At 45.5% G+C, this 12,206-nt stretch overlaps 1 protein-coding gene across 2 annotated transcripts in view; it reads right to left on the bottom strand.

Moving 5' to 3' along the window:
- Window positions 1-789: 789 nt before the first annotated feature.
- Window positions 790-12,206, bottom strand: part of SLC13A2 (solute carrier family 13 member 2) — a 36,172-nt gene continuing 24,755 nt past the window's right edge. For both annotated transcript variants that reach the window (XM_044994200.1, XM_044994199.1), the window contains exons 7-12: window positions 7,954-8,175; window positions 7,564-7,676; window positions 6,509-6,630; window positions 4,318-4,479; window positions 3,258-3,395; window positions 790-1,848 (exon numbers count right to left, since the gene is read on the bottom strand). In XM_044994200.1, coding sequence (XP_044850135.1) covers window positions 1,711-1,848; window positions 3,258-3,395; window positions 4,318-4,479; window positions 6,509-6,630; window positions 7,564-7,676; window positions 7,954-8,175 — 895 coding nt within the window. In that variant the 3' untranslated portion in view covers window positions 790-1,710. The remainder of the gene's footprint in view (window positions 1,849-3,257; window positions 3,396-4,317; window positions 4,480-6,508; window positions 6,631-7,563; window positions 7,677-7,953; window positions 8,176-12,206) is intronic.

A 12,206-nucleotide genomic window follows, 5' to 3' on the forward strand; every position in this document is an offset into this window, starting at 1 on the left:
CTGGCAAGGAAGTGGCCTGTCAAAATGAATCTTGATTTTCCATTTCTCTGTGCTCTTTCCTGCATTAGGTATGGCTTCTGTATGAGACAATGGTTTCTCTCTCAAAAATTTGCAGATAACATTCTGCATTTCCCTACCAATGGCCGTGGTGATTATGATATACTCCCCTCCTCCCAGAGATAAATAGTACTGTCCATCTTCTCTCTAGTGGACACAGTAAATCGAGAGATGAAAGGTAACATTTTCAGAAGTGCCTATATGACTTTGGGCCAGGCTTTCAAAGGTATTTTGGTGCTTAGAGACACACATAGGCACTTGATGGAATTTTCAAAGGCACCTAAGTAGGTTAGATGCTAAACTCTCATTGATTTCAGTTTCAGTGGCTGTTAAGCATCTAACCTGTTTAGGTGCTTTTGAAAATCCCACCAGGTGCCTATGTGCATTGTTAGGCACCTACACATCATTTAAAATCTTCCCCTTTGGAATGTGGTACATCCCACTGAAAGTCAGTGCATGCTTACGTTCCTACGTCACGTAGGCACTTCTGCAATTTGACCTGAAATCTGAAAACCAAGGGATATTCCATAATTGTTTCCTTGGTGTTAAAAGAAATGTTGGTTATGCTGGTTCTGCCATGGGGAGAGGGGCAAGGGTTTGGGGAGCTGATATGTGCAAGATGACAGCAGAAAGATTGGTTTCTTATAGAAAAACTAGCCAAAATGTAGGATTGCATACACATTCTTTAATTCAACCAATACTTTAGGAAACAAGAATTTTCCCATTCTCAGGAGAATGCTAGAGTTTGTCATGTTGTTACAGCAGGGGTAGTCAACAGGCGGCCTGTGGGCCAAATCTGGACTGCCAGACACTTTTGAATGGACCCCAAAATCTTTCTATGTACTTATTATTATCATTATTATTGTTGGTTTGTTGTTTTTTTTTGTTATTTTCTCTGGAGTTTGGACCTTGACTATACATTGACCAACAAATTTGGACCTTGACAAAAAAATAGTCTACTCCTGCATAGTTTTTGAGCCTCCATAAATAGTCATAGGATTGATGTTCTAGTGAAAACAGCCTCTTACTTTCAGAAGCTCTTATGAACTTCAGCTACAGAGTGAATTTAAAATAAATAAATTACAGAGAAATAGAATGGGCTAGATAGTGTTTTGATTTGTCCATAACTGTTACAATACATACATTGCCGGAGTGCTTGCAGATCACACTTACCGTTTTATGTTCACCATGCACAAGCACACATACACAGAGAGGTCTGTACCTACAAACAGAGGTTTCAAACACACACAGTTGCGTACACATCATCAGGTGCAAATGTCTCCTTCCACCCTCTTACATACACTTCTCTGTCACACGTCCTTTCCTCTTCTTGCACACTCAAAACAAACACTGAATTTGCAGTCAAAATCTGAGAGCCAATGGATGTGCCTGATACTGGGGAAAATTTCCCACTGGCTCTCAAGAGAGAGGTAGCCTGGGGACCCTAGCAAGGGTTGCACAGCGCAAGGCTATATCTTTTGCATACAGCAGAAGAGTCAGATAATTGTGTTGCTGTTAACATCTGGGTGACTTTGTTTCTAGATGTTGTGTCTGGTCCAGTACATCACCAAAGCTTGAGTAGATGGTGCTGCTGGTCAGAGTGAACAATACTGCTCCATCAAACACAGCAATTGGTTTCATTGTTCATCTGTATTATTTACAGGAAGCTGCTGACGTGCTGTTTGCCCATACTGGAAAGTGGTTCAAATCGAACAAGGGGTAGCCCCAGGTGTTTATGGCTAACATGATTGTCAGGACACCCATGATGTTGAGAACACTCCCAGCTTTAGCCTAGAATTGTAAAGAAACAGTGTCAATACTTGAACTAAGTCTGTTTTTCTTTCTGCTCTGCTGATCAGGAGTAGGGAGTTTGTATGGACGGCTTTTGTGGCTTGATCTGTAGATCCTTATTCTGGCACCCAGGATGGGCAGCCATGTCCATCTGAGGAAGATGGCCTGGGTGGAATGGCTCAGCTTTGTGCTGGGGATATAGAGGCCCAGGTGGGGAAGGGGTTGTAAATTTGGGATCCCTTGATTCCAGTAGCAGTGTGCAGAGCAAACAAACAGGAATCAAGGGATCGGATTCTGAGTGGAGCCTCTTTGAGGCAGACCACACAGTTCTCAGCCTGGGGGGAGGGAGGCCGGAGATGACTTTATGCCACCTTTGTGCCTTCCCAATTGTGAGCTGCTCTGAAGGCTGGAGTGGCCCCTGCATAGTGCTGTGGAGCTGTGGCCTCTCCTCCAGCACACCTCTCCCAGCGCTACCAGCATGGCCCCATAGCTGGTCTTGTGAGGGATCCTCACAGTACAGTCTGTGGCTGTGCTCCTCAGTTCCTGCACTGGGGGCAATTTTCCCCCAGCTTGCTCTGGGAACCTCAGAGCCCCTTTAAGCAGCTCTGGGCCTTTCGTCTGTCTTAAATTAAACCCAAGAGGTTTAATTTCAATACCACTGTTTTTGCCTGTAGCTGACGCTAAATCACTTAACCCAGACCATTCATCTGGTTTTCTTTCCAAAACCCCATTCACATCAGAGTAAACTGGGCTCCATATCCTAGCTGTTCAGAAGACTTCGAGTATTTATTTGGATAGGGCTAAGTCTTTTCAGAAGACCTGGAATCTCAGCCACACACTTACGCAGAACTTTCTTGATTTGGCATCTAAATTTGACGTTCACTTTGGGAGGGCAACGCTGCTGCCCTTATATGTCAATTATAAAGATGCCCTCCTCTTTCTGTGCTATCATGAGAAAGGCACGTCCAGCCATGGTGGAATGCACTGAATAACTGGCAGAGACAAACATCTGAGGCTTTGCTTAAGCTATGCAGAAGACTGTGCAGAAGAGCAGCATGATAGGAACCCTTCTGCCATTACCACAGTTTGTATTTAGTTTATCTGCACAGCTACACATGTCCATTTCCCATCAATTCCGGGTGCTGTTGGAGCACCCTAAGAAACTCTTTCCATGCAGTGTCTCTGACTGTTTTCTAAGAGCTCAATAGCAGTTCTTGTTCATAGGGCTCAGAGTGTACTTCATGGTCACGGTGACCTATGTTAATGCACAGGCCTGTGCTCTTTATTCCATTTGCTTTTAGCAGGGTACAATCCGCTCTGTAATACCTTGTCAAGGAAAAACTAAGACAAAAAAGGAGAAAGGTAAAAAACAGTGTAAGTGAAAATCGGAGGGGTGCCCTGCTGCTCACCATGTCAGTAACCTTGAGCTGTCCATAGGAGAAGGCAATGGCATTGGGAGGAGTAGCCACTGGGAGCATGAATGCCAACGATGCTGAGAGTGTGCATGGCAGCATGACATAGAGCGGATTGAGGCAGATGGCTTGAGCCTGTGCAGGAGGTGAGAACGGAGACAGTTTTAATACCAGCAAAGTTCACAGGGAGTCTGGGCCAGAAGAATCTGGCTGTGTTTAGCCATGACACATGCCCCACCTTTCCCTTTCCCAGACACTCCAGGACACTTTCCATCCCTTCAGAGGCTTCCAGTCACTCCCATTGTGCTCAGGAAGCAGGAGCTCCTTGTGACTAGCACACAGGGCCCTGATCCTGCTTGGGGCATTTGGCCACTACTGTAATATACATTATTAATCACAATGATCACAGTCCAATCCAGAGTCAGTGAACAAAGGGAAAAAGTCATCCAAGTCATATGTCAAGAGCTACGTAAATGTACCACTTGAAAGAGAGAGCCCCCAAGCTCTGAGGGGCAGTGGTTGGGTAAGGGGGAATTTGGCTGTCTTCAGTGAAGAATTACAGGTCATACTGTTCAGGGTCTTATGCAAAATAAGTCTAGTGATTCTTACTCCAGTTCCTGCTGGGGCCAGATTTTCACATCATAAAACTACCCCCACACTTGGTACTAGTGGTCTCCTTATAGCCACTCTCAGTGGAGCTGCAAAGGTTTGACTGGACCATGGAGACTGATCTATGCTGTCACCCCTAGAGGTGATCCTGGCAGGTTACGATGATGCACACTGATGTGGTGGTAGGGGGAAGTTAACACTGCCGTTGCCTTCGCTGTGAATAAAAGGACTGCAGTTGCCTGGCCTATCAGCCCTGTGGTTTTCACCTGCACACATTATTTTAGAAAGAATATATGTAATATATCTATATCCTAAACCTTATCACGTGATCAAGGACACAAGCCTGTGGTTGGCTGTTAGAGTTTTTGAGTAACTGGTTTGTACTTGGAACATGATTGAAGGTTCTTTTACTTTTCCTGCAGAAGCAATCTGAAAAGGTGGCACTTACCATGGAAGCCAGTATAGGAAGGAAGAGGGTGGTGGTAGCCACATTACTGGTGCATTCAGTGAAAGTGGCAACCAGGAGACATAACAGCAAAACAATAGCGGGAGATGAGATATTCTGCAAAGGGGTCAGTTTGTTACCTAACCATTCAGACAAACCAGATTCCTGAAAGAGAGGGATGGAGAGAGGTCAGTCAGCACCGTGGACATGTCCTTGGGCAAGTGCCATAATGAGCTACACTCAGTAAACATATTTCCCCTGCCAATCCCACTGCCTCACTCACTGCTCTCTGGAGAAAAGCAGCTCGTCTTTATTCACAGGCAACAGAACTCAAGGGAATGAATAAGACACACACACTTTTTTCATCCTAACGCCACTGAGAGGGAAAGAATACTGCATTGTCCTTTATTGATCTAAAGGGGTTCTTTCCCATTACACTGTGCAGGGCATTAGTGGTACGTGATCACTGCTTGGACCTGTCTCCTGTCCAAATAACAATCTCAGCCCCTCTTTCTGACAGGCCATTGTGGGGGTCCAGCTGCCAACTTCAATGCAACATAGTCAAAAATGAGTTCTTACTCCTTCTGACCCCTCCTCCTTCCTTTCTCAGTGACTGTGGACAATACCAGCATCTGCTCTGTTACTCAGGCCTGTAAGCTGGACGTCGGTTTTGACTTAGCTGTCTCTGTAGACTCACACACCCTGACCATGTCTATATCTTGCTGCTTCTTCCTGAAAAACATCTCTGTGATTCAGCCTTTCCTCTGTCCACACAGCTAAAACTTTCACGCATTCTCATCTCACATCTTGACTACTATGACCTCCTCCTTTCTGGTATTGACAAATGCCACCTTACCCCTCCAGCCCCTCCAAATCCATTAAAAGCACTTCCGCTAAGGTGATCTTCCTGCCTTGTCACTCAGACCACGTCCTCTCACTCTTTGCAGCCTTTCACTGGCTCCCTTTTTCCCACCACATCAAACACAAACAACTTATCTTCGCCTGTAACTTCCTTTGTGGCCTATCCCTGCTTTATTTATTATCTCTTACACAGCATGGAGCCATCAACCACCTCTTCTGGACCACCAGTAGTGCAGGTCTTTATTTCCTATTCATCAGATTGTTCCATAAACAATTTCTCCTATGCCACCTCTGATGTATGAGGGTAGTTCCCCATTAACATCTGCACAGTACTGTAACCAGGCTGCGACCATTGCTTTACTACACTAATCATAATCCTCTCGCTGTTTCCATGTGTTTCACCGCACCATCTGTTTGGTGTAGCCACCCACTGTTTCTTGTGTTATATGAACATCTTTTTGTTATCGGTGTGTGCAATGCTTAGCAAAATAGGGTCCTAATCCCCGACTGGGGCTTCTCGTTGTTACCACAAAACAAATGACTATTTGTTAGATATGGTGCTTTCTTACGTTGAATTCAATTCAGTATCTCATTGTTCTACATCAGTTTCCAACATTTGATTTCCAAATCTGAGGTGAGAGAGGAACAAGTTGTCCATGGTTGGCCCATCAGTTGCATATATTGCTACTCATAATGTTCTCCGAATCACAGTGGAAAAGTCTTCTGACTTAGACTCTGCTCTACGTTCTACCATTTTCATTCTGTTCTTTTCTATTCCATTTCACAGCCACCCTTGCTAACAAATGTATATGGGGATGCAAGTCACACCTGCTGCACAACTTCGGTTTAATGGGAGGTGTCTGCATCAGACGGCCTTTAGCCCAGCTGGCTACTAGGTGGCACTGCAGCATTGCACAGATACAGCACTGAACAGTAAAGAAGCCTGAAATCATTTGGAATCCCATCATGGCAGATCTTGCCTGCCTGTGCCTCCTCACACTTTGGCAACAGTTGGGCAGCTTGTCATGACATCATCATTGACTTGCATTATTTGATGTGTTTGACCCTTCCCGCATGTGTCCCCTGCTCAGAATCACAGTTAGTTGTTCTGCCTCCGTGGGTAGTGGCTGTGTCACCTGTGCACAGCAGCAATAGAAACTCAGGAGCGAGCACAAGACATGTTCTTAATGCTGGTCTCCAGCTGAGAGAATGGGCATTTGGTGCTACCAGAGTGCCCTCTGGTGTTCCACAGGGTGCAAACAAAAATAAAAGGACAAAATAAAACCTTGTCCAGTTAGATGAATGTTTCCAGTAAGCAGAGAGATGAAATTACCTCACTGCCTTTGGCCAGGGCAAAGCCACCTCCCAGCAAAATCACAATGTTCCAAGGCATCTTCTGATTAACCGTCTTCCAGTCCAAGAGAGCAGGGAGCACTGGAATCTGCCTTGTACTATCTAAAATCCAGAACCAATCTGTGAGCCACAGGGATGGAGAGCACATCCAGAGAGCATCTCTGCACTCCACTCCCAAGGACAAGGGGAAAGTGTAAGCTGCAGCAGCTTTGTGGACATTGGTCCAGCTGTTCCTTTAGTTGCTCTGGTGCACATTGCTCCCCTGACAAACAGCAACAGTGCCCACAATATAGCCCTTCCCTCAGCTCCATGCTCCTAGTGTAGCTGAGAGTTTGTGCTAAAACACAGCAACACTACTAGGGTCTGATGCCTGTGAGACTCCCCACTTCTTGCATTTCCTCCTGGGAGTGGAGAGCTGGAGCAACATGGGATGGGGTAGGGGAAAAACTTCCGATCAGTGAGATCTACTAGACCATGGGATTGTCTCCTAACGGAAGTGACGGAAGCTTCATCACTTCAAACTTTTAAAACTAGACTAGAGAAAACACTAGTGAGTAAGTCGTAGGGAACTCGCCCTCACCCCCAGAAGGTGGAAGAATGGACTAGATGTTTGGGAACATATCCTCAGAGCTGCTAAATATCCTCCCAGGAAATCTTATATCTCCTCCTTGACTCTCCAGCTTCAGCAGTGATGATTCATGCATATAATTCCCTTTGCTGAGCAAAAAGAATGAGGAGCACTTGTGGCACCTTAGAGACTAACACACATATTTGGGCATAAGCTTTTGTGGGCTAAAACCCACTTCATCAGATGCACCAGAAACGGAATTATTCTGTGATCAGCGAACTGCACAGTGGAAAGCATATAATTTCAGTCCTGCAGGAAACCACAAACAGCTCTGAAGTTACATCCCCAGCACTATCCTTTGGCTCCTTGGAATTGTTCAGTGTTTGAAATTCCCCTTGTAAATCCAAGATGCAGGGAAACTTCCTGTGTCCTATTGCGATTTTCTGATGTACTGAGCTAGTTCTTACCTTGTTGTGGCGCTTGCTGAGCCCTATTATGACATAGATAGGTGGGGATCTCTGAAGGGATTAGAAACATCAGAAGTGAAATGAAGATGACAACTGTCGCATCAGTCACATAACTGCAAGAGATTGATCCAGAAATGAGTCTAGTACGTTTGGCAGGGGTATTGAAGGAGCTAGGGCAGCACAATCTGGGGCAAGATTTTACATCTGGATTAGGCATGGTACTGCTGAAAGGCGAGGCCACGGACTATGCAGGATTTATCCAGATGGGAACAGACAGCCAATGGGGTTTGAGCAGGTGAGAAGGCAGGATACTCTCCCGCACGCCCATACTGGATCTCTACTGTTCAGTGTTTGGCTGCTGCTTGGGGGGAACGGGAAAAGTAATTATACCTTTCGCCATTCTTGCTGAAGACATTAGTTGCCCAGCCTGGGATGAACCCAGGGTCTCTGGTAAACCAAAGCACCACCAATAAGAAGAAGAGGACTGTGACAGCTATCTCTGCAAATCTCATGGGGCCCAGCTTCTTGTGCTCGTCCTTGATAATCTTGTAAGCCATTTTCTGCTTGGCCTTCATAGACGCATTACCTCCGCAACCAAAATTCTTCCGAAAGCTAGAATAAAACAGAGAAGCAGATGTCATAGCAATTCCCTGGGTATCTGCAGCACTTAAAAGAACATACTGAATTGGCATCCAAAGTCTGCATTTCTCGGAGTGCCAAAACCATATTATTGATTTGTATGACCATAGCGCCTGGGAGCCCTCGTCAGGGACCAGGACCCCATTGTGCTAGGTGCTGCACAGGCACAGACTAAAAAGCCAGTCCCTGTGCCAAAGAGTGTACAGGCTAAATGTGAGACAAAAGACACTAGATGGACAGCGAGAGAGAGAGAGAGAGAGAGAGAGAGATGGTGGGAACAAGGAAACAATGAGAAAATGGGCAGCTGTGGTCTCAGTGCACCATCAGGTTAACTGATGTCAAGTTTTTTGTAGGCATTGAGGCAAAGGAGCGTTTTGAGGAGGGATTTGAAGGCAGAGAATGAGGTAGCTTTGAGAATGAATATGGACAGATCCTCACCAGTGTGAGGAGCAGCCTGGGAGAAAGCATCAAGGGCCTTGTTTGAACATTTAACAAGTGGGCAATGGAGACTGGCATCATGGGCCCATTGCAGTCTTGCCCTGCTCCTATCCATTCAGAATGCTGCTGACATTTCAGTAATGAATAAAAGATGACAGGTGGGGTCTGTGAAGTGAAGACAAGCAGCTTTTGTATGATGCGACAGAGAAGAGGGGAGCCAGTGGAAGGATTCAAGAAGAGGGAGGACGGGCTTATAGCAACCAGCTAGGAAAGTGATCTTTGCAGCAGCATTCTGAATGGATAGGAGCAGGGCAAGACTGCATTTGTCAAGATGAGAGAACAGATTGTTATGGTGACGGAGATGCAAGACGCTAAGAGTATTAGCTGTGTGGATGAATAGGAACAGTTTCATCTTAGAGATGTCACGCAGAAAGAATCAGCAAGATTTAGACATAGTCTGGATGTGAAGATCTAGTTGTTGAAGATGATGCCAAGGTTATGCGCCTGAATGACAGACAGGCTGGGAACAGGTCATGAGAGACTTTGCCAAGCGTGGTTTCGGTGGAGTGGAAGTTGGCAGAAGCCAGATTGGAGAGGGTCTAGGATGGAATTGGAGGAGAGGAACTCAAGATGGCGATTGTGAACAGTGCATTCAGTGAGCTTAGAGATGACAGGGGAAAAGGGCAGTAGCTGGAGAGGCAAGTGGGCTCAAAGGTGTTGGGAGACGGGGGTTAAGATGGGAGAGACAAAAGGTATTGCTACGCTTTGGGATGGAGGTGTAATTTCCAGTTTAGGAAGACATTCCCAGGCTAGCTCTGATCAGACTAGTGCGCTAAAAACAGAAATATAGCCACAGCAGCACAACGGATAGGAGGGGTTAGGTGCCCTGACTTCATAAGAGCATCAGAATGGTATATGGGTCAGAGATGGTCCATCTAGCCCAGTATTCAGTCTTCCGACAGTGGCTGGTGCTAGATGTCTCAGAAGGAATGAGCAGAACTGGGCAGTTATCAAGTGATCCCTCCCCTGTCATCCAGCTTCTGGCAGTCAGAGGTTTAGGGACACCCAGAGCATGGGTTGTGTCCCTGCCCAGCCTGGCTAATAGCGATTGATGGGCCTAGCCTCCATGAACTTATCTAGTTCTTTTTTAACCCAGTTATACTTTTCGCCTTTACAACTTCTCCTGGCAACGAGTTCCAGAGGGTGACTGTGCTTTGTGTGAAGAAATACTTCCTTGTCTTTTACATCTGCTCCTTATTAATTTCATCCAGTGGCCCCTGCTTCTTGTGTTATGAGAAGGAGTAAATAACACTTCCCTATTCACTTCCTCCACACCAGTCACGATTTTATAGGCCTCTGTTGTATCCCCCCCTTAGTTGTTGTTTTTCTAAGCTGAACAGTCCCAGTCTTTTTACTCTCTCCTCATACGGAATCTATTCCATATCCCGATTCGTTTTTATTGCCCTTCTTTGTACCTTTTTCAATACTAATATATCTTTTTTGAGGTGGGGCAATCAGAACTACATGGAGTACCAAGGTGTGGGCGTACCAAGGATTTATTTATATAGTGGCATTATGATATTTTCTCTCTTATTATCTCTCTCTTTCCTAATGGTTCCTAACATACTCTTAGTTTTTTTGACTGCTGCTGCACACTGAGCACATGTTTTCAGATAGAGATCTCGGTGTCATCGTGGATAGTTCTCTTAAGAGGTATCAGCTAATTTAGATCCCATAATTGGATATGTATAGTTAGGATTCTGTTTTCCAACGGGCATAACTTTGCAGTTATTGACACTGAATTTCATCTGCTGGTTTGTTGCCCAGTTTTGGGAGATCCCGTTGTAACTTTTCACAATCATCTTTGGCTTAACTGTTTTGAGTAATTTAGTATCATCTGCAAACTTTGCCCACCTCCCTGTTCACCCCTTTTCCTAGATCATTTATGAATATGTTGAGTAGGACTGGTCCCAGTACAGATCCCTGGGGGACCCTCCCAGGAGCGGCGCCAGAGTTTCTGGCATCCTAGGCAGGATTCGGGGGGTGGCATTTTGTGCGCTCCCCACGGGGCACGTGGGAGCTTCCAGTTCTACTCCTGTCGTGCCGCCGAAGAAGGACCCTCCGCCGAAATGCTGCAGGCGACAGTGGCAGCCATTGAGCTGCTCAGTTGCCTGCCGCTGTTTTCCGCAGCACGTCGGCAGAAGGTCCTTCTTCGGCGGCACGATGGAAACGGAAACAGAAGCTCCCTTGCGCCCCATGGGGAGCGCACAGAATGCCGCCCCCCGAATCCTGGCACCCTAGGCGACTGCCTAGGGTCACCTAATGGAAACGCCGGCCCTGAACCCTCCTATTTACCTCTCTCCATTGTGAAAACTGACCATTTATTCCGACCCTTTGTTTCCTATCTTTTAACCAGTTACTGATCCATGAGAGGACCTACCCTCTTATCCCATGACTGCTCATTTTGCGTAAAAGCTTGTAGTGTGGGACCTTGTCAAAGGCTTTCTGAAAATCCAAGTACACTATATCAACTGAATCACCCTTGTCCATATGCTTGTTGATACCCTAAAAGAATTCGAATAGATTGGTGAGGGATGATTTCCCTTTTCAAAAGCTGTGTTGATTCTTCCCCCACATATCTTATTCATCTATGTGTCTGATAATTCTATTCTTTATTATAGTTACCTGGTACTGAAGTTAGGCTTATTGGCCTGTAATTGCCAGGAGCAGCTCTGGAGCCTTTTTGAAAAATCTGGTACAGAGGCTGATTTAAGTGATAGGTTACACACCACAGTTAGGAGTTCTCCAGTTTCCTGAGTTCCTTCAGAACTCTTGAGTGATACTCTCTGGCCCTGGTGACTTCTTACTGTTTAATTTATCAATTTGTTCCAAAACCTCCTCTACTGACACCTCAATCTGGGTCAGTTCCTCAGATTTATCACCTAAAAAGAATGACTCAGGTGTGGGAATCTGCCTCACAAGCTCTGCAGTGAAGACTGATGCAAAGAATTCATTTAGCTTCTCCGCAATGGCCTTGTGTTGCTTGAGTGCTCCTTTAGCACCTCGATCTTCCAGTGCCCCCATTGACTGTTTGGAAGGCCTCCTGCTTCTACTATACTTACAAATTTAGCTGTTAGTATTTGTGTCCCTTTCTCTGATCTTTAACTTCTTTTTGGCCTGCCTAATTATGCTTTTCCACTTGACTTGCCAAAGTGGATGTTCCTTTCTGTTTTCCTCAGTAGGATTTGCCTTCCAGTTAGTAAAGGATGCCTTTTTGCCTCTAACTGCCTCTTTTACTCTGCTGTTCAGGCATAGTGGCAATTTTTTGATCTTCTTACTATTTTTTTTTTCTTCTAATTTGTATTCGGGGTATACATTTAGTTTGCTGTGGTGTTTTGAAAGAGTTTCCATGCAGCTTGCAGGCATTTCACTTGGGATCGTTCCCTTTAATTTCCTTTCAGCTACTTTCTTCATTTGTGTGTCGTTCCCCTTGCTGAAGTTAAATGCTACAGTGGTGGGTTTCTTTGGTCCCCCCCCCAAGGATGTTAAATTTAACCACATTATGG

Source organism: Mauremys mutica, chromosome 19 (genome assembly GCF_020497125.1).
Source record: "Mauremys mutica isolate MM-2020 ecotype Southern chromosome 19, ASM2049712v1, whole genome shotgun sequence".
NCBI classification, from domain to species: domain Eukaryota; kingdom Metazoa; phylum Chordata; order Testudines; family Geoemydidae; genus Mauremys; species Mauremys mutica.